At 50.1% G+C, this 23,369-nt stretch overlaps 1 protein-coding gene and 2 long non-coding RNA genes across 3 annotated transcripts in view; 1 reads left to right on the top strand and 2 right to left on the bottom strand.

Annotated features, from left to right (window-relative positions):
* LOC118381550 (ankyrin repeat and IBR domain-containing protein 1-like) overlaps positions 1–23,369 on the top strand; it is an 87,798-nt gene that overhangs the window by 16,086 nt on the left and 48,343 nt on the right. Inside the window, 1 exon segment of the mRNA XM_052515247.1 lies at positions 17,500–17,800. Coding sequence (XP_052371207.1) covers positions 17,500–17,800 — 301 coding nt within the window.
* LOC127928161 (uncharacterized) lies at positions 14,758–16,633 on the bottom strand. The gene is made up of 3 exons (XR_008130743.1): positions 15,813–16,633; positions 15,641–15,720; positions 14,758–15,456 (listed from the first exon to the last, which is right to left on the bottom strand). It is a non-coding gene; the product is annotated as an uncharacterized LOC127928161 (long non-coding RNA).
* The window catches only part of LOC127928159 (uncharacterized), a 1,263-nt gene continuing 221 nt past the window's right edge, over positions 22,328–23,369 (bottom strand). The window contains exons 1-4 of the long non-coding RNA XR_008130741.1: positions 23,320–23,369; positions 23,074–23,196; positions 22,787–22,991; positions 22,328–22,581 (exon numbers count right to left, since the gene is read on the bottom strand). The exon at positions 23,320–23,369 is cut by the window's right edge and continues 221 nt beyond it. This is a non-coding gene — a long non-coding RNA (uncharacterized LOC127928159). The remainder of the gene's footprint in view (positions 22,582–22,786; positions 22,992–23,073; positions 23,197–23,319) is intronic.

A 23,369-nucleotide genomic window follows, 5' to 3' on the forward strand; every position in this document is an offset into this window, starting at 1 on the left:
TACTGTAGGGATCCACTACTAGTTCCTCCAGTCTCTAACACTAGGGACTCTGTTACTGTAGGGCTCCACTACTAGTTCCTCCAGTCTCTAACACTAGGGACTCTGTTACTGTAGGGCTCCACTACTAGTTCCTCCAGTCTCTAACACTAGGGACTCTGTTACTGTAGGGATCCACTACTAGTTCCTCCAGTCTCTAACACTAGGGACTCTGTTACTGTAGGGCTCCACTACTAGTTCCTCCAGTCTCTAACACTAGGGACTCTGTTACTGTAGGGATCCACTACTAGTTCCTCCAGTCTCTAACACTAGGGACTCTGTTACTGTAGGGCTCCACTACTAGTTCCTCCAGTCTCTAACACTAGGGACTCTGTTACTGTAGGGATCCACTACTAGTTCCTCCAGTCTCTAACACTAGGGACTCTGTTACTGTAGGGCTCCACTACTAGTTCCTCCAGTCTCTAACACTAGGGACTCTGTTACTGTAGGGCTCCACTACTAGTTCCTCCAGTCTCTAACACTAGGGACTCTGTTACTGTAGGGCTCCACTACTAGTTCCTCCAGTCTCTAACACTAGGGACTCTGTTACAATAGGGTTAGACATCCTACTCTAACACTAGGGACTACCTGACTGTAGGGCTCCACTACTAGTTCCTCCAGTCTCTAACACTAGGGACTCTGTTACTGTAGGGCTCCACTACTAGTTCCTCCAGTCTCTAACACTAGGGACTCTGTTACTGTAGGGCTCCACTACTAGTTCCTCCAGTCTCTAACACTAGGGACTCTGTTACTGTAGGGATCCACTACTAGTTCCTCCAGTCTCTAACACTAGGGACTCTGTTACAATACGTTAGACATCCTACTGAAACAGGGAGTGACTACCTGGACTGTAGGGATCCACTACTAGTTCCTCCAGTCTCTAACACTAGGGACTCTGTTACTGTAGGGCTCCACTACTAGTTCCTCCAGTCTCTAACACTAGGGACTCTGTTACTGTAGGGATCCACTACTAGTTCCTCCAGTCTCTAACACTAGGGACTCTGTTACTGTAGGGCTCCATTACTAGTTCCTCCAGTCTCTAACACTAGGGACTCTGTTACTGTAGGGCTCCACTACTAGTTCCTCCAGTCTCTAACACTAGGGACTCTGTTACTGTAGGGCTCCACTACTAGTTCCTCCAGTCTCTAACACTAGGGACTCTGTTACTGTAGGGCTCCACTACTAGTTCCTCCAGTCTCTAACACTAGGGACTCTGTTACTGTAGGGCTCCACTACTAGTTCCTCCAGTCTCTAACACTAGGGACTCTGTTACTGTAGGGCTCCACTACTAGTTCCTCCAGTCTCTAACACTAGGGACTCTGTTACTGTAGGGCTCCACTACTAGTTCCTCCAGTCTCTAACACTAGGGACTCTGTTACTGTAGGGATCCACTACTAGTTCCTCCAGTCTCTAACACTAGGGACTCTGTTACTGTAGGGCTCCACTACTAGTTCCTCCAGTCTCTAACACTAGGGACTCTGTTACTGTAGGGATCCACTACTAGTTCCTCCAGTCTCTAACACTAGGGACTCTGTTACTGTAGGGCTCCACTACTAGTTCCTCCAGTCTCTAACACTAGGGACTCTGTTACTGTAGGGCTCCACTACTAGTTCCTCCAGTCTCTAACACTAGGGACTCTGTTACTGTAGGGCTCCACTACTAGTTCCTCCAGTCTCTAACACTAGGGACTCTGTTACTGTAGGGATCCACTACTAGTTCCTCCAGTCTCTAACACTAGGGACTCTGTTACTGTAGGGATCCACTACTAGTTCCTCCAGTCTCTAACACTAGGGACTCTGTTACTGTAGGGCTCCACTACTAGTTCCTCCAGTCTCTAACACTAGGGACTCTGTTACTGTAGGGATCCACTACTAGTTCCTCCAGTCTCTAACACTAGGGACTCTGTTACTGTAGGGCTCCACTACTAGTTCCTCCAGTCTCTAACACTAGGGACTCTGTTACTGTAGGGATCCACTACACGTTCCTCCAGTCTCTAACACTAGGGACCCTGTTACTGTAGGGCTCCACTACTAGTTCCTCCAGTCTCTAACACTAGGGACTCTGTTACTGTAGGGCTCCACTAGACGTTCCTCCAGTCTCTAACACTAGGGACTCTGTTACTGTAGGGCTCCACTACTAGTTCCTCCAGTCTCTAACACTAGGGACTCTGTTACAATACGTTAGACATCCTACTGAAACAGGAGTGACTACCTGGACTGTAGGGCTCCACTACTAGTTCCTCCAGTCTCTAACACTAGGGACTCTGTTACTGTAGGGCTCCACTACTAGTTCCTCCAGTCTCTAACACTAGGGACTCTGTTACTGTAGGGCTCCACTACTAGTTCCTCCAGTCTCTAACACTAGGGACTCTGTTACTGTAGGGCTCCACTACTAGTTCCTCCAGTCTCTAACACTAGGGACTCTGTTACTGTAGGGCTCCACTACTAGTTCCTCCAGTCTCTAACACTAGGGACTCTGTTACTGTAGGGATCCACTACTAGTTCCTCCAGTCTCTAACACTAGGGACTCTGTTACTGTAGGGCTCCACTACTAGTTCCTCCAGTCTCTAACACTAGGGACTCTGTTACTGTAGGGATCCACTACTAGTTCCTCCAGTCTCTAACACTAGGGACTCTGTTACTGTAGGGCTCCACTACTAGTTCCTCCAGTCTCTAACACTAGGGACTCTGTTACTGTAGGGCTCCACTACTAGTTCCTCCAGTCTCTAACACTAGGGACTCTGTTACTGTAGGGCTCCACTACTAGTTCCTCCAGTCTCTAACACTAGGGACTCTGTTACTGTAGGGCTCCACTACTAGTTCCTCCAGTCTCTAACACTAGGGACTCTGTTACTGTAGGGATCCACTACTAGTTCCTCCAGTCTCTAACACTAGGGACTCTGTTACTGTAGGGCTCCACTACTAGTTCCTCCAGTCTCTAACACTAGGGACTCTGTTACTGTAGGGATCCACTACTAGTTCCTCCAGTCTCTAACACTAGGGACTCTGTTACTGTAGGGCTCCACTACTAGTTCCTCCAGTCTCTAACACTAGGGACTCTGTTACTGTAGGGATCCACTACTAGTTCCTCCAGTCTCTAACACTAGGGACTCTGTTACTGTAGGGCTCCACTACTAGTTCCTCCAGTCTCTAACACTAGGGACTCTGTTACTGTAGGGCTCCACTACTAGTTCCTCCAGTCTCTAACACTAGGGACTCTGTTACTGTAGGGCTCCACTACTAGTTCCTCCAGTCTCTAACACTAGGGACTCTGTTACAATACGTTAGACATCCTACTGAAACAGGGAGTGACTACCTGGACTGTAGGGCTCCACTACTAGTTCCTCCAGTCTCTAACACTAGGGACTCTGTTACTGTAGGGCTCCACTACTAGTTCCTCCAGTCTCTAACACTAGGGACTCTGTTACTGTAGGGCTCCACTACTAGTTCCTCCAGTCTCTAACACTAGGGACTCTGTTACAATACGTTAGACATCCTACTGAAACAGGGAGTGACTACCTGGACTGTAGGGATCCACTACTAGTTCCTCCAGTCTCTAACACTAGGGACTCTGTTACAATACGTTAGACATCCTACTGAAACAGGGAGTGACTACCTGGACTGTAGGGATCCACTACTAGTTCCTCCAGTCTCTAACACTAGGGACTCTGTTACTGTAGGGCTCCACTACTAGTTCCTCCAGTCTCTAACACTAGGGACTCTGTTACTACGTTAGACATCCTACTGAAACAGGGAGTGACTACCTGGACTGTAGGGCTCCACTACTAGTTCCTCCAGTCTCTAACACTAGGGACTCTGTTACAATACGTTAGGCATCCTACTGAAACAGGGAGTGACTACCTGGACTGTAGGGCTCCACTACTAGTTCCTCCAGTCTCTAACACTAGGGACTCTGTTACTGTAGGGCTCCACTACTAGTTCCTCCAGTCTCTAACACTAGGGACTCTGTTACAATACGTTAGACATCCTACTGAAACAGGGAGTGACTACCTGGACTGTAGGGCTCCACTACTAGTTCCTCCAGTCTCTAACACTAGGGACTCTGTTACAATACGTTAGACATCCTACTGAAACAGGGAGTGACTACCTGGACTGTAGGGCTCCACTACTAGTTCCTCCAGTCTCTAACACTAGGGACTCTGTTACAATACGTTAGACATCCTACTGAAACAGGGAGTGACTACCTGGACTGTAGGGCTCCACTACTAGTTCCTCCAGTCTCTAACACTAGGGACTCTGTTACAATACGTTAGACATCCTACTGAAACAGGGAGTGACTACCTGGACTGTAGGGATCCACTACTAGTTCCTCCAGTCTCTAACACTAGGGACTCTGTTACTGTAGGGCTCCACTACTAGTTCCTCCAGTCTCTAACACTAGGGACTCTGTTACAATACGTTAGACATCCTACTGAAACAGGGAGTGACTACCTGGACTGTAGGGCTCCACTACTAGTTCCTCCAGTCTCTAACACTAGGGACTCTGTTACTGTAGGGCTCCACTACTAGTTCCTCCAGTCTCTAACACTAGGGACTCTGTTACTCGTTAGACATCCTACTCTAAACTAGGGAGTGACTACCTGGACTGTAGGGCTCCACTACTAGTTCCTCCAGTCTCTAACACTAGGGACTCTGTTACTGTAGGGCTCCACTACTAGTTCCTCCAGTCTCTAACACTAGGGACTCTGTTACTGTTAGACATCCTACTGAAACAGGGAGTGACTACCTGGACTGTAGGGATCCACTACTAGTTCCTCCAGTCTCTAACACTAGGGACTCTGTTACTACGTTAGACATCCTCTCTGAACACTAGGGGGACTCTGTTACTGTAGGGCTCCACTACTAGTTCCTCCAGTCTCTAACACTAGGGACTCTGTTACAATACGTTAGACATCCTACTGAAACAGGGAGTGACTACCTGGACTGTAGGGCTCCACTACTAGTTCCTCCAGTCTCTAACACTAGGGACTCTGTTACCTCCAGACATCCTACTAACACTAGGGGACTACTGTGGACTGTAGGGCTCCACTACTAGTTCCTCCAGTCTCTAACACTAGGGACTCTGTTACTGTAGGGCTCCACTACTAGTTCCTCCAGTCTCTAACACTAGGGACTCTGTTACTGTAGGGCTCCACTACTAGTTCCTCCAGTCTCTAACACTAGGGACTCTGTTACTGTAGGGCTCCACTACTAGTTCCTCCAGTCTCTAACACTAGGGACTCTGTTACTGTAGGGCTCCACTACTAGTTCCTCCAGTCTCTAACACTAGGGACTCTGTTACTGTAGGGCTCCACTACTAGTTCCTCCAGTCTCTAACACTAGGGACTCTGTTACAATACGTTAGACATCCTACTGAAACAGGGAGTGACTACCTGGACTGTAGGGCTCCACTACTAGTTCCTCCAGTCTCTAACACTAGGGACTCTGTTACTGTAGGGCTCCACTACTAGTTCCTCCAGTCTCTAACACTAGGGACTCTGTTACTGTAGGGCTCCACTACTAGTTCCTCCAGTCTCTAACACTAGGGACTCTGTTACAATACGTTAGACATCCTACTGAAACAGGGAGTGACTACCTGGACTGTAGGGCTCCACTACTAGTTCCTCCAGTCTCTAACACTAGGGACTCTGTTACAATACGTTAGACATCCTACTGAAACAGGGAGTGACTACCTGGACTGTAGGGCTCCACTACTAGTTCCTCCAGTCTCTAACACTAGGGACTCTGTTACTGTAGGGCTCCATTACTAGTTCCTCCAGTCTCTAACACTAGGGACTCTGTTACTGTAGGGCTCCACTACTAGTTCCTCCAGTCTCTAACACTAGGGACTCTGTTACTGTAGGGCTCCACTACTAGTTCCTCCAGTCTCTAACACTAGGGGCCCTGTTACAATACGTTAGACATCCATCCTTCCTTCCTTGTTGCATTGAGCTAAGCACAGATCTGTAAATGATTTGGACAGGTGGTACCCAAGGTTACCGTTATATTACATATTACCGACCCAGCCTGTTCAAATAGGTGATCACTTCAAAGGAGGGGTCGGCATGGTAACCTAGTGGTTAGAGAGTGGGGCGGGTAGCCTAGTGGTTAGAGCGTTGGGCATAGTAACCTAGTGGTTAGAGCGTTGGGCATAGTAACCTAGTGGTTAGAGCGTTGGGCATGGTAGCCTAGTGGTTAGAGCGTTGGGCATAGTAACCTAGTGGTTAGAGCGTTGGGCATAGTAACCTAGTGGTTAGAGCGTTGGGCAGGTAGCCTAGTGGTTAGAGCGTTGGGCAGGTAGCCTAGTGGTTAGAGCGTTGGGCAGGTAGCCTAGTGGTTAGAGCGTTGGGCTGGTAGCCTAGTGGTTAGAGCGTTGGGCTGGTAGCCTAGTGGTTAGAGCGTTGGGCATGGTAGCCTAGTGGTTAGAGCGTTGGGCATGGTAGCCTAGTGGTTAGAGCGTTGGGCGGGTAGCCTAGTGGTTAGAGCGTTGGGCGGGTAGCCTAGTGGTTAGAGCGTTGGGCGGGTAGCCTAGTGGTTAGAGCGTTGGGCGGGTAGCCTTGTGGTTAGAGCGTTGGGCATGGTAGCCTTGTGGTTAGAGCGTTGGGCGGGTAGCCTTGTGGTTAGAGCGTTGGGCGGGTAGCCTAGTGGTTAGAGCGTTGGGCAGGTAGCCTAGTGGTTAGAGCGTTGGCATGGTAGCCTAGTGGTTAGAGGGGTCGGCATGGTAACCTAGTGGTTAGAGCGTTGGGCATGGTAGCCTAGTGGTTAGAGCGTTGGGCAGGTAGACTAGTGGTTAGAGCGTTGGGCATGGTAGCCTAGTGGTTAGAGCGTTGGGCATAGTAACCTAGTGGTTAGAGCGTTGGGCATAGTAACCTAGTGGTTAGAGCGTTGGGCATAGTAACCTAGTGGTTAGAGCGTTGGGCATAGTAACCTAGTGGTTAGAGCGTTGGGCATAGTAACCTAGTGGTTAGAGCGTTGGGCATAGTAACCTAGTGGTTAGAGCGTTGGGCGGGTAGCCTAGTGGTTAGAGCGTTAGGCAGTTAGCCTAGTGGTTAGAGCGTTGGGCATGGTAGCCTAGTGGTTAGAGCGTTGGGCTGGTAGCCTAGTGGTTAGAGCGTTGGGCTGGTAGCCTAGTGGTTAGAGCGTTGGGCTGGTAGCCTAGTGGTTAGAGCGTTGGGCATGGTAGCCTAGTGGTTAGAGCGTTGGGCGGGTAGCCTAGTGGTTAGAGCGTTGGGCGGGTAGCCTAGTGGTTAGAGCGTTGGGCGGGTAGCCTAGTGGTTAGAGCGTTGGGCAGGTAGCCTTGTGGTTAGAGCGTTGGGCATGGTAGCCTTGTGGTTAGAGCGTTGGGCGGGTAGCCTTGTGGTTAGAGCGTTGGGCGGGTAGCCTAGTGGTTAGAGCGTTGGGCAGGTAGCCTAGTGGTTAGAGCGTTTGGCATGGTAGCCTAGTGGTTAGAGGGGTCGGCATGGTAACCCAGTGGTTAGAGCGTTGGACATGGTAGCCTAGTGGTTAGAGCGTTGGGCAGGTAGCCTAGTGGTTAGAGCGTTGGGCATGGTAGCCTAGTGGTTAGAGGGGTCGGCATGGTAACCCAGTGGTTAGAGCGTTGGGCATAGTAACCTAGTGGTTAGAGCGTTGGGCATAGTAACCTAGTGGTTAGAGCGTTGGGCATGGTAGCCTAGTGGTTAGAGCGTTGGGCATGGTAGCCTAGTGGTTAGAGGGGTCGGCATGGTAGCCTAGTGGTTAGAGCGTTTGGCATGGTAGCCTAGTGGTTAGAGGGGTCGGCATGGTAACCCAGTGGTTAGAGCGTTGGGCATGGTAGCCTAGTGGTTAGAGCGTTGGGCAGGTAGCCTAGTGGTTAGAGCGTTGGGCATGGTAGCCTAGTGGTTAGAGGGGTCGGCATGGTAACCCAGTGGTTAGAGCGTTGGGCATGGTAGCCTAGTGGTTAGAGCGTTGGGCATGGTAACCTAGTGGTTAGAGCGTTGGGCGGGTAGCCTAGTGGTTAGAGCGTTGGGCAGGTAGCCTAGTGGTTAGAGGGGTCGGCATGGTAACCTAGTGGTTAGAGCGTTGGGCGGGTAGCCTAGTGGTTAGAGAGTGGGGCAGGTAGCCTAGTGGTTAGAGCGTTGGGCAGGTAGCCTAGTGGTTAGAGCGTTGGGCATGGTAGCCTAGTGGTTAGAGCGTTGGGCATAGTAACCTAGTGGTTAGAGCGTTGGGCATAGTAACCTAGTGGTTAGAGCGTTGGGCATAGTAACCTAGTGGTTAGAGCGTTGGGCATGGTAACCTAGTGGTTAGAGCGTTGGGCATGGTAGCCTAGTGGTTAGAGCGTTGGGCATGGTAGCCTAGTGGTTAGAGGGGTCGGCATGGTAGCCTAGTGGTTAGAGGGGTCGGCATGGTAGCCTAGTGGTTAGAGCGTTGGGCATGGTAGCCTAGTGGTTAGAGGGGGGCAGGTAACCTAGTGGTTAGAGCGTTGGGCATGGTAGCATAGTGGTTAGAGCGTTGGGCGGGTAGCCTAGTGGTTAGAGCGTTGGGCATGGTAGCGTAGTGGTTAGAGCGTTGGGCATGGTAGCCTAGTGGTTAGAGCGTTGGGCGGGTAGCCTAGTGGTTAGAGGGGGGCAGGTAACCTAGTGGTTAGAGCGTTTTGGCATGGTAGCCTAGTGGTTAGAGCGTTGGGCGGGTAGCCTAGTGGTGGTCAGAGGGGGGCAGGTAGCCTAGTGGTTAGAGCGTTTTGGCATGGTAGCCTAGTGGTTAGAGCGTTGGGCGGGTAGCCTAGTGGTTAGAGCGTTGGGCATGGTAGCCTAGTGGTTAGAGGGGTTGGCATGGTAACCTAGTGGTTAGAGCGTTGGGCAGGTACCCTAGTGGTTAGAGCGTTGGGCGAGTAGCCTAGTGGTTAGAGCGTTGGGCATGGTAGCCTTGTGGTTAGAGCGTTGGGCGGGTAGCCTAGTGGTTAGAGCGTTGGGCAGGTAGCCTAGTGGTTAGAGCGTTGGGCATGGTAGCCTAGTGGTTAGAGGGGTCGGCATGGTAACCCAGTGGTTAGAGCGTTGGGCATGGTAGCCTAGTGGTTAGAGCGTTGGGCAGGTAGCCTAGTGGTTAGAGCGTTGGGCATGGTAACCTAGTGGTTAGAGCGTTGGGCATGGTAACCAAGTGGTTAGAGCGTTGGGCATGGTAACCTAGTGGTTAGAGCGTTGGGCAGGTAGCCTAGTGGTTAGAGCGTTGGGCATGGTAGCCTAGTGGTTAGAGGGGTCGGCATGGTAACCTAGTGGTTAGAGCGTTGGGCATGGTAACCTAGTGGTTAGAGCGTTGGGCATGGTAGCCTAGTGGTTAGAGCGTTGGATTTGGTAGCCTAGTGGTTAGAGGGGTCGGCATGGTAGCCTAGTGGTTAGAGGGGTCGGCATGGTAGCTTAGTGGTTAGAGCGTTGGGCATGGTAGCCTAGTGGTTAGAGGGGTCGGCATGGTAACCTAGTGGTTAGAGCGTTGGGCAGGGACCCTAGTGGTTAGAGCGTTGGGCCAGTATAGTGGTTTGGAGAATGGGAGCCTTGTGGTTAGAGCGTTGGGCGGGTAGCCTAGTGGTTAGAGCGTTGGGCAGGTAGCCTAGTGGTTAGAGCGTTGGGCATGGAGCCTAGTGGTTAGAGGGGTCGGCATGGTAACCCAGTGGTTAGAGAATGGGCATGGTAGCCTAGTGGTTAGAGCGTTGGGCAGGTAATAGTGGTTAGAGCGTTGGGCATGGTAACCTAGTGGTTAGAGCGTTGGGCATGGTAACCTAGTGGTTAGAGCGTTGGGCATGGTAACCTAGTGGTTAGAGCGTTGGGAGGTAGCCTAGTGGTTAGAGCGTTGGGCATGGTAGCCTAGTGGTTAGAATCGGCATGGTAACCTAGTGGTTAGAGCGTTGGGCATGGTACCTCTGGCTTCCTAGTGGTTAGAGCGTTGGGCATGGTAGCCTAGTGGTTAGAGCGTTGGGCATGGTAGAGTGGTTAGAGGGACCTCTGGCATGGTAGCCTAGTGGTTAGAGGGGTCGGCATGGTAGCTTAGTGGTTAGAGCGTTGGGCATGGTAGCCTAGTGGTTAGAGGGGGGCAGGTAACCTAGTGGTTAGAGCGTTGGGTTTGGTAGCATAGTGGTTAGAGCGTTGGGCTTTAGCCTAGTGGTTAGAGCGTTGGGCATGGTAGCGTCCAGTGGTTTAGAGCGTTGGGCATGGTAGCCTAGTGGTTAGAGCGTTGGAAGGGTAGCCTAGTGGTTAGAGGGTTTGGGGGGGGAAGGTAACCTAGTGGTTAGAGCGTTGGGCGGGTAGCCTAGTGGTCAGAGGGGGGCAGGTAGCCTAGTGGTTAGAGCGTTTTGGCATGGTAGCCTAGTGGTTAGAGCGTTGGGTTTGGTAGCCTAGTGGTTAGAGCGTTGGCATGGTAGCCTAGTGGTTAGAGTGTTGGGCAGGTAGCCTAGTGGTTAGAGGGGTCGGCATGGTAACCTAGTGGTTAGAGCGTTGGGCAGGTACCCTAGTGGTTAGAGCGTTGGGCAGGTAGCCTAGTGGCTAGAGCGTTGGGCGGGTAGCCTAGTGGTTACCTCTGGCATGGTAGCCTAGTGGTTAGAGCGTTAGGGAGGTAGCCTAGTGGTTAGAGCGTTGGGCGGGTAGCCTAGTGGTTAGATGGGTCGGCATGGTAGCCCTAGTGGTTAGAGCGTTGGGCAGGTAGCCAGTGGCTAGAGCGTTGGGCAGGTAGCCTAGTGGTTAGAGCGTTGGGCGGGTAGCCTAGTGGTTAGAGCGTTGGGCAGGTAGCCTAGTGGTTAGAGCGTTGGGCGGGTAGCCTAGTGGTTAGAGCGTTGGGCAGGTAGCCTAGTGGTTAGAGCGTTGGGCAGGTAGCCTAGTGGTTAGAGCGTTGGGCGGGTAGCCTAGTGGTTAGAGCGTTAGGCAGTTAGCCTAGTGGTTAGAGCGTTGGGCAGGGGCGGGTAGCCTAGTGGTTTGAGCGTTGGGCAGGGTAGCCAAAGTGGTTAGAGCGTTGGGTGGTAGCCAAGTGGTTTGCGAGACGGGTAGCCTAGTGGTTAGTTCTTAAGGGACCGGCATGGTAGCCTAGTGGTTAGCCACAGCGTTGGGCGGGTAACCTAGTGGTTAGAACTTATCTGGGCGCTACTTAGGGTAGCCTAGTGGTTAGAGCGCTCATTATGGGTTTGGTAGCCTAGTGGTTAGACTTCTGGCATGGTCAGCCTAGTCCAAGCATGTTGGGCGTGTGTGTGTGTGTTTCTAACCTAGTGGTTAGAGCATTGGGCGGGTAGCCTGAGTGGTTGAGCGTTGGGCGGGTAGCCAGCAGTGGTTAGAGAGCGTTGGGCGGGTAGCCTAGTGGTTAGAGCGTTGAGGGCGGGTAGCCAGTGGTTAGAAACTGTGGTCTGGTAGCCTAGTGGTTGAGCGTTGGGCCAGTTTCCGAAAGGTTGCTAGCTCGAATCAAGTAGCTGACAAGGTATAAATGTGTCATTCCAATGCCCCCTGAACAAGGCTGTTAACCCACTGTTGAGGTAGGGCCGTCATCCAATGGGTTTTCTAAATGAAATCTGGCATTTACATCCAATGGGTTTTGTTCCAATGGGTTTGAGAAAGTGACTACATCCTAATGGGTTTTGTTAAAAAATTCCATTGAGAATAAAGTTACTACTAGGTATTTTGAAGGATTTGCTACTAGGATCTAGTCTACATCCAATGGGTTTTACTATGCATTTGAGATTCTCTATTGACTCAAGAGTAGCCTTCCACCCAAATGTTGGTTAAATCAAGTAGATACTGAGAACATTATTTACATCAATCGGTTAAATCACATTATTTAAAATGTTTTCATTCAGTTACTAAAGTAACAGTCCTGGCTGAGCCCCAATATGCGCTTCGCGGTTACGATGTCGCCTGTATACGCCTACTGGCAATGAAACAATTAAAAAGCACAGGATATTTGTACCTCGATAAAACGGCTCAGCTTTGGTAAGTAATATCTCGACCAAATAAGCCATTTCTACCCGTGTCACTTTTTTAAATATATTTGAAAATACAGGCAAATGATGTGGTGGAATGTGCTCAGAAAAAAAATTGTCTTTTTTTTTCTTGAAGCCAACTTTAATTTGCCTCGTCTCCAGTGTTCCATAGTCCTACATGTTGACTCTAGTGGTCCGTAGTCCTACATGTTGACTCTAGTGGTCCGTAGTCCTACATGTTGACTCTAGTGGTCCATAGTTCTACTTGTTGACTCTAGTGGTCCGTAGGCCTACATGTTCCAGTGGTCCATAGTCCTACATGTTGACTCTAGTGGTCCGTAGTCCTACATGTTGACTCTAGTGGTCCGTAGTCCTACATGTTGACTCTAGTGGTCCATAGTTCTACTTGTTGACTCTAGTGGTCCGTAGGCCTACATGTTGACTCTAGTGGTCCGTAGTCCTACATGTTGACTCTAGTGGTCCACATGTTGACTCTAGTGGTCCATAGTTCTACTGGTTGACTCTAGTGGTCCGTAGTCCTACATGTTGACTCTAGTGGTCCGTAGTCCTACATGTTGACTCTAGTGGTCCGTAGTCCTACATGTTGACTCTAGTGGTCCGTAGTCCTACATGTTGACTCTAGTGGTCCGTAGTCCTACATGTTGACTCTAGTGGTCCGTAGTCCTACATGTTGACTCTAGTGGTCCGTAGTCCTACATGTTGACTCTAGTGGTCCGTAGTCCTACATGTTGACTCTAGTGGTCCGTAGTCCTACATGTTTTGACTCTAGTGGTCCGTAGTCCTACATGTTGACTCTAGTGGTCCGTAGTCCTACATGTTGTCTCTCGTGGTCCGTAGTCCTACATGTTGACTCTAGTGGTCCACATGTTGACTCTAGTGGTCCATAGTTCTACATGTTGACTCTAGTGGTCCACATGTTGACTCTAGTGGTCCGTAGGCCTACATGTTGACTCTAGTGGTCCGTAGGCCTACATGTTGACTCTAGTGGTCCATAGTTCTACATGTTGACTCTAGTGGTCCACATGTTGACTCTAGTGGTCCGTAGTCCTACATGTTGACTCTAGTTGTCCATAGTTCTACTGGTTGACTCTAGTGGTCCGTAGTCCTACATGTTGACTCTAGTGATCCGTAGTCCTACATGTTGACTCTAGTGGTCCGTAGTTCTACTGGTTGACTCTAGTGGTCCGTAGGCCTACATGTTGACTCTAGTGGTCCCATGTTGACTCTAGTGGTCCTAGTTCCACATGTTGACTCTAGTGGTCCATACATGTTGACTCTAGTGGTCCGTAGTCCTACAGTCCTACATGTTGACTCTAGTGGTCCGTAGTCCTACATGTTGACTCTAGTGGTCCGTAGTCCTACATGTTGACTCTAGTGGTCCGTAGTCCTACATGTTGACTCTAGTGGTCCGTAGTCCTACATGTTGACTCTAGTGGTCCATAGTCCTACATGTTGACTCTAGTGGTCCGTAGTCCTACATGTTGACTCTAGTGGTCCGTAGTCCTACTTGTTGACTCTAGTGGTCCATAGTCCTACATGTTGACTCTAGTGGTCCATAGTCCTACATGTTGACTCTAGTGGTCCATAGTCCTACATGTTGACTCTAGTGGTCCGTAGTCCTACATGTTGACTCTAGTGGTCCGTAGTCCTACATGTTGACTCTAGTGGTCCATAGTTCTACTGGTTGACTCTAGTGGTCCGTAGTCCTACATGTTGACTCTAGTGGTCCGTAGTCATACTTGTTGACTCTAGTGGTCCATAGTCCTACATGTTGACTCTAGTGGTCCATGTTGACTCTAGTGGTCCTAGTCATGTTGACTCTAGTGGTCCATAGTTCTGACTCTAGTGTCCTACATGTTGACTCTAGTGGTCCGTAGTCCTACATGTTGACTCTAGTGGTCCATAGTCCTACATGTTGACTCTAGTGGTCCATAGTCCTACATGTTGACTCTAGTGGTCCATAGTCCTACATTAGGCATTGTTGAGCTCTGTTGGCTTATAGGCCTAGATAAAGGCATTTTCTTTCTCGCCTTGTTACATTTTAAAAATTATTTGAGTACTCGAATTCAATATAATTAGTGGCTGAACCTAAGGAGAATTAGTGTGTTCTGTTCAGAAATATGGTTTAAAATAAATACATTTAAAATGTTTAATTATATTATCATTTTTAAAGACAATTGCACCCCCACTTTCAGACAGTCAGGTGGTCATGATGTAGGGCAGTCCCTGAAGGGACTCTTCTTATCAACTGGATGCAAGAATATCATCTGTGATCAAATAGGAATTAAGCATTCTCTGTGTTCCCCACTTTCAGACAGTCAGGTGGTCATGATGTAGGGCAGTCCCTGAAGGGACTCTTCTTATCAACTGGATGCAAGAATATCATCTGTGATCAAATAGGAATTAAGCATTAGGAATTCAGCATTCTCTGTGTTCTCTTAGGAATTCAGCATTCTCTGTGTTCTCTTAGGAATTCAAGCATTCTCTTCGTTCTCTTAGGAATTCAGCATTCTCTTCGTTCTCTTAGGAATTCAGCATTCTCTGTGTTCTCTTAGGAATTCAGCATTCTCTGTGTTCTCTTAGGAATTCAGCATTCTCTGTGTTCTCTTAGGAATTCAGCATTCTCTGCGTTCTCTTAGGAATTCAGCATTCTCTTCGTTCTCTTAGGAATTCAGCATTCTCTGTGTTCTCTTAGGAATTCAGCATTCAATTCAACATTCTCTTCGTTCTCTTAGGAATTCAGCATTCTCTTAGGAATTCAACATTCTCTCTCTTAGGAATTCAGCATTCTCTGTGTTCTCTTAGGAATTCAACATTCTCTTCGTTCTCTTAGGAATTCAGCATTCTCTTCGTTCTCTTAGGAATTCAGCATTCTCTTCGTTCTCTTAGGAATTCAGCATTCTCTTCGTTCTCTTAGGAATTCAACATTCTCTGTGTTGATCTCTCCAACCCCCTCTGAGGAGCTGAGGTTACATCCTATTGGTCTGATATCTGAGGTTAACTTTTACAGTAATACTATTGGTCAACAAGTCAGAATTTGAATCCAAACAACTCAGATGTTATGAAGGTGTCTTAGATTCATTGTTCTTTCTCTTATGTTCCTGACTTGCTGTGGTGAGAAACCAACACTCATTCTTCATCTCTCCCATGACCTCTGGGCCCTGGCACGAGCCATGGTTTCTTCATCTCTCCCATGACCTCTGGGCCCTGGCACGAGCCATGGTTTCTTCATCTCTCCCATGACCTCTGGGCCCTGGCACGAGCCATGGTTTCTTCATCTCTCCCATGACCTCTGGGCCCTGGCACGAGCCATGGTTTCTTCATCTCTCCCATGACCTCTGGGCCCTGGCACGAGCCATGGTTTCTTCATCTCTCCCATGACCTCTGGGCCCTGGCACGAGCCATGGTTTCTTCATCTCTCCCATGACCTCTGGGCCCTGGCACGAGCCATGGTTTCTTCATCTCTCCCATGACCTCTGGGCCCTGGCACGAGCCATGGTTTCTTCATCTCTCCCGTGACCTCTGGGCCCTGGCACGAGCCATGGTTTCTTCATCTCTCCCGTGACCTCTGGGCCCTGGCACGAGCCATGGTTTCTTCATCTCTCCCGTGACCTCTGGGCCCTGGCACGAGCCATGGTTTCTTCACCTCTCCCGTGACCTCTGGGCCCTGGCACGAGCCATGGTTTCTTCATCTCTCCCATGACCTCTGGGCCCTGGCACGAGCCATGGTTTCTTCATCTCTCCCGTGACCTCTGGGCCCTGGCACGAGCCATGGTTTCTTCATCTCTCCCATGACCTCTGGGCCCTGGCACGAGCCATGGTTTCTTCACCTCTCCCATGACCTCTGGGCCCTGGCACGAGCCATGGTTTCTTCATCTCTCCCATGACCTCTGGGCCCTGGCACGAGCCATGGTTTCTTCATCTCTCCCGTGACCTCTGGGCCCTGGCACGAGCCATGGTTTCTTCATCTCTCCCGTGACCTCTGGGCCCTGGCACGAGCCATGGTTTCTTCATCTCTCCCGTGACCTCTGGGCCCTGGCACGAGCCATGGTTTCTTCATCTCTCCCGTGACCTCTGGGCCCTGGCACGAGCCATGGTTTCTTCATCTCTCCCGTGACCTCTGGGCCCTGGCATTCCTCAGCTCTCTCTGACCATGCTTAGAATAATGCCTTGTAATGCTTGTTAACGCTTTGTAAGTGAAGCTTTATGCCCCTCGTATGTAAATCCATTCATTTGACAAAGTCATTAAATATACTTGTATTTAGAATTCGGTTCAGACATTTCTTCACGGTCTGTTGCTGTAACTCAACTATTGTGTTATTGACTGTACGTTTTGTTTATTCCATGTGTAACTCTTGTTGTTGTTTGTGTCCCACTGCTTTGCTTGATCTTGGCCAGGTGGCAGTTGTAAATGAGAACTTGTTCTCGACGGGCCTTCCTGGTTAAATAAAGGTGAAATACGGGCCTACCTGGTTAAATAAAGGTGAAATACGGGCCTACCTGGTTAAATAAAGGTGAAATAAAACTGTAGGCTTTTGCATATTACTATTCTTCATTATGGAGTCAGATAATGATTTTAATAGGCTAGTCTTATTTACGAGTCCCGTGTGTGTGTGTGTGTGTGTGTGTGTGTGTGTGTGTGTGTGTGTGTGTGTGTGTGTGTGTGTGTGTGTGTGTGTGTGTGTGTGTGTGTGTGTGTGTGTGTGTGTGTGTGTGTTTGCAAATAAATAATTTGCAAATAAATTCATTAAGAATCCTACAATGTGATTTTCTGGAATTTTTTTCTCTCATTTTGTCTGTCATAGTGTACCTATGATGAAAATTACAGGCCCCTCCCATCTTTTTAAGTGGGAGAACTTGCACAATTGGTGGCTGACTAAATGCTTTTTTGCCCCACTGTGTGTGTGTGTATGTATATATATATATATATGTATATACACATCAAATATTACTTCACTTTAGTAAAATAGTCTGAGTTACTCACTATGTACTTGTACTTAAAGGGATAGTTCGGGACTCCCCCAGAGTGTGAGAAACTTGTGAATATCTTTTTGATGTCTCTCCATCCAGTATGAAGGAAGTTAGAGGTAGTTTCACGAGCCAATGCTAACTAGTGTTAACGCAATATCTGGAAGTCTATGGGAACGGCTAGCACGTTAGCCGTTCCCATAGACTTCAAGTCATTGCGCTAACAGTTTCACTTTCCAATGCTAACTAGTGTTAGCGCAATGGCTGGAAGTCTATGGGAACGGCTAGCATGTTAGCCGTTCCCATAGACTTCCAGCCATTGCGCTAACACTAGTTAGCACTTTCCAGTGAAACTACCTCTAACTTCCTTCATACTGGATGCAGAGACATAATAAAAATGTTAACCACAAGTTCATCTGAATCTGGGGAAGTAGACACAGAGCCTCATTGCCAAAATCCTGAACAATCCCTTTAAGGGTGATGGTGACATTTTCAAAACGGTCATATTAGTACCAAGTAAACCATGTCCCCCCCTCCCCTCTCCACCAGGTCCTTTCTCTTCAGTAAGGACGGCAACCCCAACAAGCGTAACGTTCACAATGAGACGTCCCTCCATCTCCTCTGTATGGGCCCCCAGATCCTAATGGGGGAGGGGCCTCTGCAGCCGCGGCTGGCCCGGCCCGAGCTGGACGAGATGAAGAGGTCAGAGTGTCTCCAGATCATCCTGAAATGGACCGGAGCCAAGCTGGACCAGGGAGAGTATGAGAACGCCAACGTCAACTCCACTGACAACAAGAAGAACACATCGCTGCACTACGCAGCCGCCTCGGGGTTGAAGAAGTGTGTTGAGGTGCGAAACCCTTTTTAAAACATTTACATTTTTCCCATAGTCCTACCACATAGTCCTACCACATAGTCCTACCACATAGTCCTACCACATAGTCCTACCACATAGTCCTACCACATAGTCCTGCCACATAGTCCTACCACATAGTCCTACCACATAGCCCTGCCACATAGTCCTACCACATAGCCCTACCACATAGCCCTACCACATAGTCCTACCACATAGTCCTACCACATAGCCCTACCACATAGCCCTACCACATAGTCCTACCACATAGCCCTACCACATAGCCCTACCACATAGCCCTACCACAGCCCTGCCACACAGCCCTGCCACATAGTCCTACCCCATAGCCCTACCACATAGTCCTACCACATAGTCCTACCACATAGTCCTACCACATAGCCCTACCACATAGTCCTACCACATAGTCCTACCACATAGTCCTACCACATAGTCCTACCACATAGCCCTACCACATAGTCCTGCCACATAGTCCTAACCCATAGCCCTACCACATAGTCCTACCACATAGCCCTACCACATAGTCCTACCACATAGTCCTACCACATAGCCCTACCACATAGCCCTACCACATAGTCCTACCACATAGTCCTACCACATAGTCCTACCACATAGTCCTACCACATAGCCCTACCACACAGCCCTGCCCCATAGCCCTACCACATAGTCCTACCACATAGTCCTACCACATAGCCCTACCACATAGTCCTACCACATAGTCCTAACCCATAGCCCTACCACATAGTCCTACCACATAGCCCTACCACATAGTCCTACCACATAGCCCTACCACATAGCCCTACCACATAGTCCTACCACATAGTCCTACCACATAGCCCTACCACATAGCCCTACCACATAGTCCTACCACATAGCCCTACCACATAGTCCTACCACATAGTCCTACCACATAGTCCTACCACATAGCCCTACCACATAGTCCTACCACATAGCCCTACCACATAGCCCTACCACATAGTCCTACCACATAGCCCTACCACATAGCCCTACCACATAGCCCTACCACATAGCCCTACCACATAGCCCTGCCACATAGCCCTGCCACATAGCCCTGCCACATAGCCTTAACCCATAGCCCTGCCACATAGCCCTGCCACATAGCCCTGCCACATAGCCCTGCCACATAGCCCTGCCACATAGCCCTGCCACATAGTCCTACCACATAGCCCTGCCACATAGCCCTGCCACATAGCCCTACCACATAGCCCTGCCACATAGCCCTGCCACATAGTCCTACCACATAGCCCTACCACATAGCCCTGCCACATAGCCCTGCCACATAGCCCTGCCACATAGCCCTAACCCATAGCCCTAACCCATAGCCCTACCACATAGACACTTCCCATAGCCCTGCCACATAGCCCTGCCACATAGCCCTGCCACATAGCCCTAACCCATAGCCCTAACCCATAGCCCTACCACATAGACACTTCCCATAGCCCTACCACATAGCCCTGCCACATAGCCCTAACCCATAGCCCTAACCCATAGCCCTACCACATAGACACTTCCCATAGCCCTACCACATAGCCCTGCCACATAGCCCTAACCCGTAGACACTTCCCACAGCCCTGCCACATAACCCTACCCCATAGGCACTTCCCATAGCCCTACCACATAACCCTAACCCATAGGCACTTCCCATAGCCCTACCACATAGCCCTAACCCATAGGCACTTCCCATAGCCCTACCACATAGCCCTACGACATAGACACTTCCCATAGCCCTACCACATAGCCCTGCCACATAGCCCTAACCCGTAGACACTTCCCACAGCCCTGCCACATAACCCTACCCCATAGGCACTTCCCATAGCCCTACCACATAGCCCTAACCCATAGGCACTTCCCATAGCCCTACCACATAGCCCTAACCCATAGGCACTTCCCATAGCCCTACCACATAGACACTTCCCATAGCCCTACCACATAGGCACTTCCCATAGCCCTACCACATAGACACTTCCCATAGCCCTACCACATAGGCACTTCCCATAGCCCTACCACATAGACACTTCCCATAGCCCTACCACATAGACACTTCCCATAGCCCTACCACATAGGCACTTCCCATAGCCCTAACCCATAGGCACTTCCCATAGCCCTACCCCATAGGCACTTCCCATAGCCCTACCACATAGACACTTCCCATAGCCCTAACCCATAGCCCTACCACATAGACACTTCCCATAGCCCTACCACATAGCCCTGCCACATAGCCCTAACCCGTAGACACTTCCCACAGCCCTGCCACATAACCCTAACCCATAGGCACTTCCCATAGCCCTACCACATAGCCCTACCACATAGCCCTGCCACATAGCCCTGCCACATAGCCCTGCCACATAGCCCTGCCACATAGCCCTGCCACATAGCCCTAACCCGTAGACACTTCCCACAGCCCTGCCACATAGCCCTAACCCATAGGCACTTCCCATAGCCCTACCACATAGCCCTACCACATAGCCCTACCACATAGCCCTACCACATAGCCCTACCACATAGCCCTGCCACATAGCCCTAACCCGTAGACACTTCCCATAGCCCTACCACATAGCCCTAACCCATAGGCACTTCCCATAGCCCTACCCCATAGGCACTTCCCATAGCCCTACCCCATAGGCACTTCCCATAGCCCTACCCCATAGGCACTTCCCATAGCCCTACCCCATAGGCACTTCCCATAGCCCTACCCCATAGGCACTTCCCATAGCCCTACCCCATAGGCACTTCCCATAGCCCTACCACATAGCCCTAACCCATAGGCACTTCCCATAGCCCTACCCCATAGGCACTTCCCATAGCCCTACCCCATAGGCACTTCCCATAGCCCTACCACATAGCCCTAACCCATAGGCACTTCCCATAGCCCTACCCCATAGGCACTTCCCATAGCCCTACCCCATAGGCACTTCCCATAGCCCTACCCCATAGGCACTTCCCATAGCCCTACCCCATAGGCACTTCCCATAGCCCTACCACATAGCCCTACCCCATAGGCACTTCCCATAGCCCTACCCCATAGGCACTTCCCATAGCCCTACCCCATAGGCACTTCCCATAGCCCTACCCCATAGGCACTTCCCATAGCCCTACCACATAGCCCTAACCCATAGGCACTTCCCATAGCCCTACCCCATAGGCACTTCCCATAGCCCTACCCCATAGGCACTTCCCATAGCCCTACCCCATAGGCACTTCCCATAGCCCTACCCCATAGACACTTCCCATAGCCCTACCCCATAGGCACTTCCCATAGCCCTACCCCATAGGCACTTCCCATAGCCCTCCCTACCACAGCCCTGCCACATAACCCTACCCCATAGGCACTTCCCATAGCCCTACCCCATAGGCACTTCCCATAGCCCTACCACAGCCCTGCCACATAACCCTACCCCATAGGCACTTCCCATAGCTCTACCCCATAGACACTTCCCTTAGGCACTTCCCATAGCCCTGCCACATAGCCCTACCCCATAGACACTTCCCATAGCTCTACCCCATAGACACTTCCCATAGGCCTACCCCATAGCCCTACCCCATAGCCCTACCCCATAGACACTTGTTTCCTAAATCCCCTTTCCCAAGCCAGGGCTCTCCAACCCTGTTCCAGGAGAGCTGCCCTCCTGTAGGTTTTCACTTCAACCTGAAAAACTGCTAACTGAACTGCTAATTGATTGGAATCAGGTGTGCTACATTAGGGTTGGAGTGAACCTATAGGATGGTAGTTCTCCAGGAACAGGCTTGGAGTGAACCTATAGGATGGTAGCTCTACAGGAACAGGCTTGGAGTAAACCTATAGGAGGGTAGTTCTCCAGGAACAGGCTTGGAGTGAACCTATAGGAGGGTAGTTCTCCAGGAACAGGCTTGGAGTGAACCTATAGGATGGTAGCTCTACAGGAACAGGCTTGGAGTAAACCTATAGGAGGGTAGTTCTCCAGGAACAGGCTTGGAGTGAACCTATAGGAGGGTAGTTCTCCAGGAACAGGCTTGGAGTGAACCTATAGGACGGTAGTTCTCCAGGAACAGGCTTGGAGTGAACCTATAGGACTGTAGCTCTCCAGGAACAGGGTTGGAGTGAACCTATAGGACGGTAGTTCTCCAGGAACAGGGTTGGAGTGAACCTATAGGAGGGTAGTTCTCCAGGAACAGACTTGGAGTGAACCTATAGGAGGGTAGTTCTCCAGGTACAGGCTTGGAGTGAACCTATAGGACTGTAGTTCTCCAGGAACAGACTTGGAGTGAACCTATAGGATGGTAGCTCTCCAGGAACAGGATTGGAGTGAACCTATAGAAGGGTAGTTCTCCAGGAACAGGGTTGGAGTGAACCTATAGGACTGTAGTTCTCCAGGAACAGGGTTGGAGTGAACCTATAGGAGGGTAGTTCTCCAGGAACAGGGTTGGAGTGAACCTATAGGAGGGTAGTTCTCCAGGAACAGGGCTGGAGTGAACCTATAGGACGGTAGTTCTCCAGGAACAGGGCTGGAGTGAACCTATAGGATGGTAGTTCTCCAGGAATAGGGCTGGAGTGAACCTATAGGAGGGTAGTTCTCCAGGAATAGGGCTGGAGTGAACCTATAGGACTGTAGTTCTCCAGGAACAGGCTTGGAGTAAACCTATAGGAGGGTAGTTCTCCAGGAACAGGGTTGGAGTGAACCTATAGGACTGTAGTTCTCCAGGAACAGGGTTGGAGTGAACCTATAGGACTGTAGTTCTCCAGGAACAGGGTTGGAGTGAACCTATAGGACTGTAGTTCTCCAGGAACAGGCTTGGAGTAAACCTATAGGAGGGTAGTTCTCCAGGAACAGGCTTGGAGTGAACCTATAGGAGGGTAGTTCTCCAGGAACAGGCTTGGAGTGAACCTATAGGACGGTAGTTCTCCAGGAACAGGCTTGGAGTGAACCTATAGGACTGTAGCTCTCCAGGAACAGGGTTGGAGTGAACCTATAGGACTGTAGTTCTCCAGGAACAGGGTTGGAGTGAACCTATAGGACTGTAGTTCTCCAGGAACAGGGTTGGAGTGAACCTATAGGACTGTAGTTCTCCAGGAACAGGGTTGGAGTGAACCTATAGGACTGTAGTTCTCCAGGAACAGGGTTGGAGTGAACCTATAGGACTGTAGTTCTCCAGGAACAGGGTTGGAGTGAACCTATAGGACTGTAGCTCTCCAGGAACAGGGTTGGAGTGAACCTATAGGACTGTAGCTCTCCAGGAACAGGGTTGGAGTGAACCTATAGGACTGTAGTTCTCCAGGAACAGGGTTGGAGTGAACCTATAGGACTGTAGCTCTCCAGGAACAGGGTTGGAGTGAACCTATAGGACTGTAGTTCTCCAGGAACAGGGTTGGAGTGAACCTATAGGAGGGTAGTTCTCCAGGAACAGGGTTGGAGTGAACCTATAGGAGGGTAGTTCTCCAGGAACAGGGTTGGAGTGAACCTATAGGACTGTAGTTCTCCAGGAATAGGGCTGGAGTGAACCTATAGGACTGTAGCTCTCCAGGAACAGGGTTGGAGTGAACCTATAGGAC

Source organism: Oncorhynchus keta, unplaced genomic scaffold, assembly GCF_023373465.1.
Source record: "Oncorhynchus keta strain PuntledgeMale-10-30-2019 unplaced genomic scaffold, Oket_V2 Un_scaffold_2224_pilon_pilon, whole genome shotgun sequence".
In the NCBI taxonomy this organism is placed as follows: Eukaryota; Metazoa; Chordata; class Actinopteri; order Salmoniformes; family Salmonidae; genus Oncorhynchus; species Oncorhynchus keta.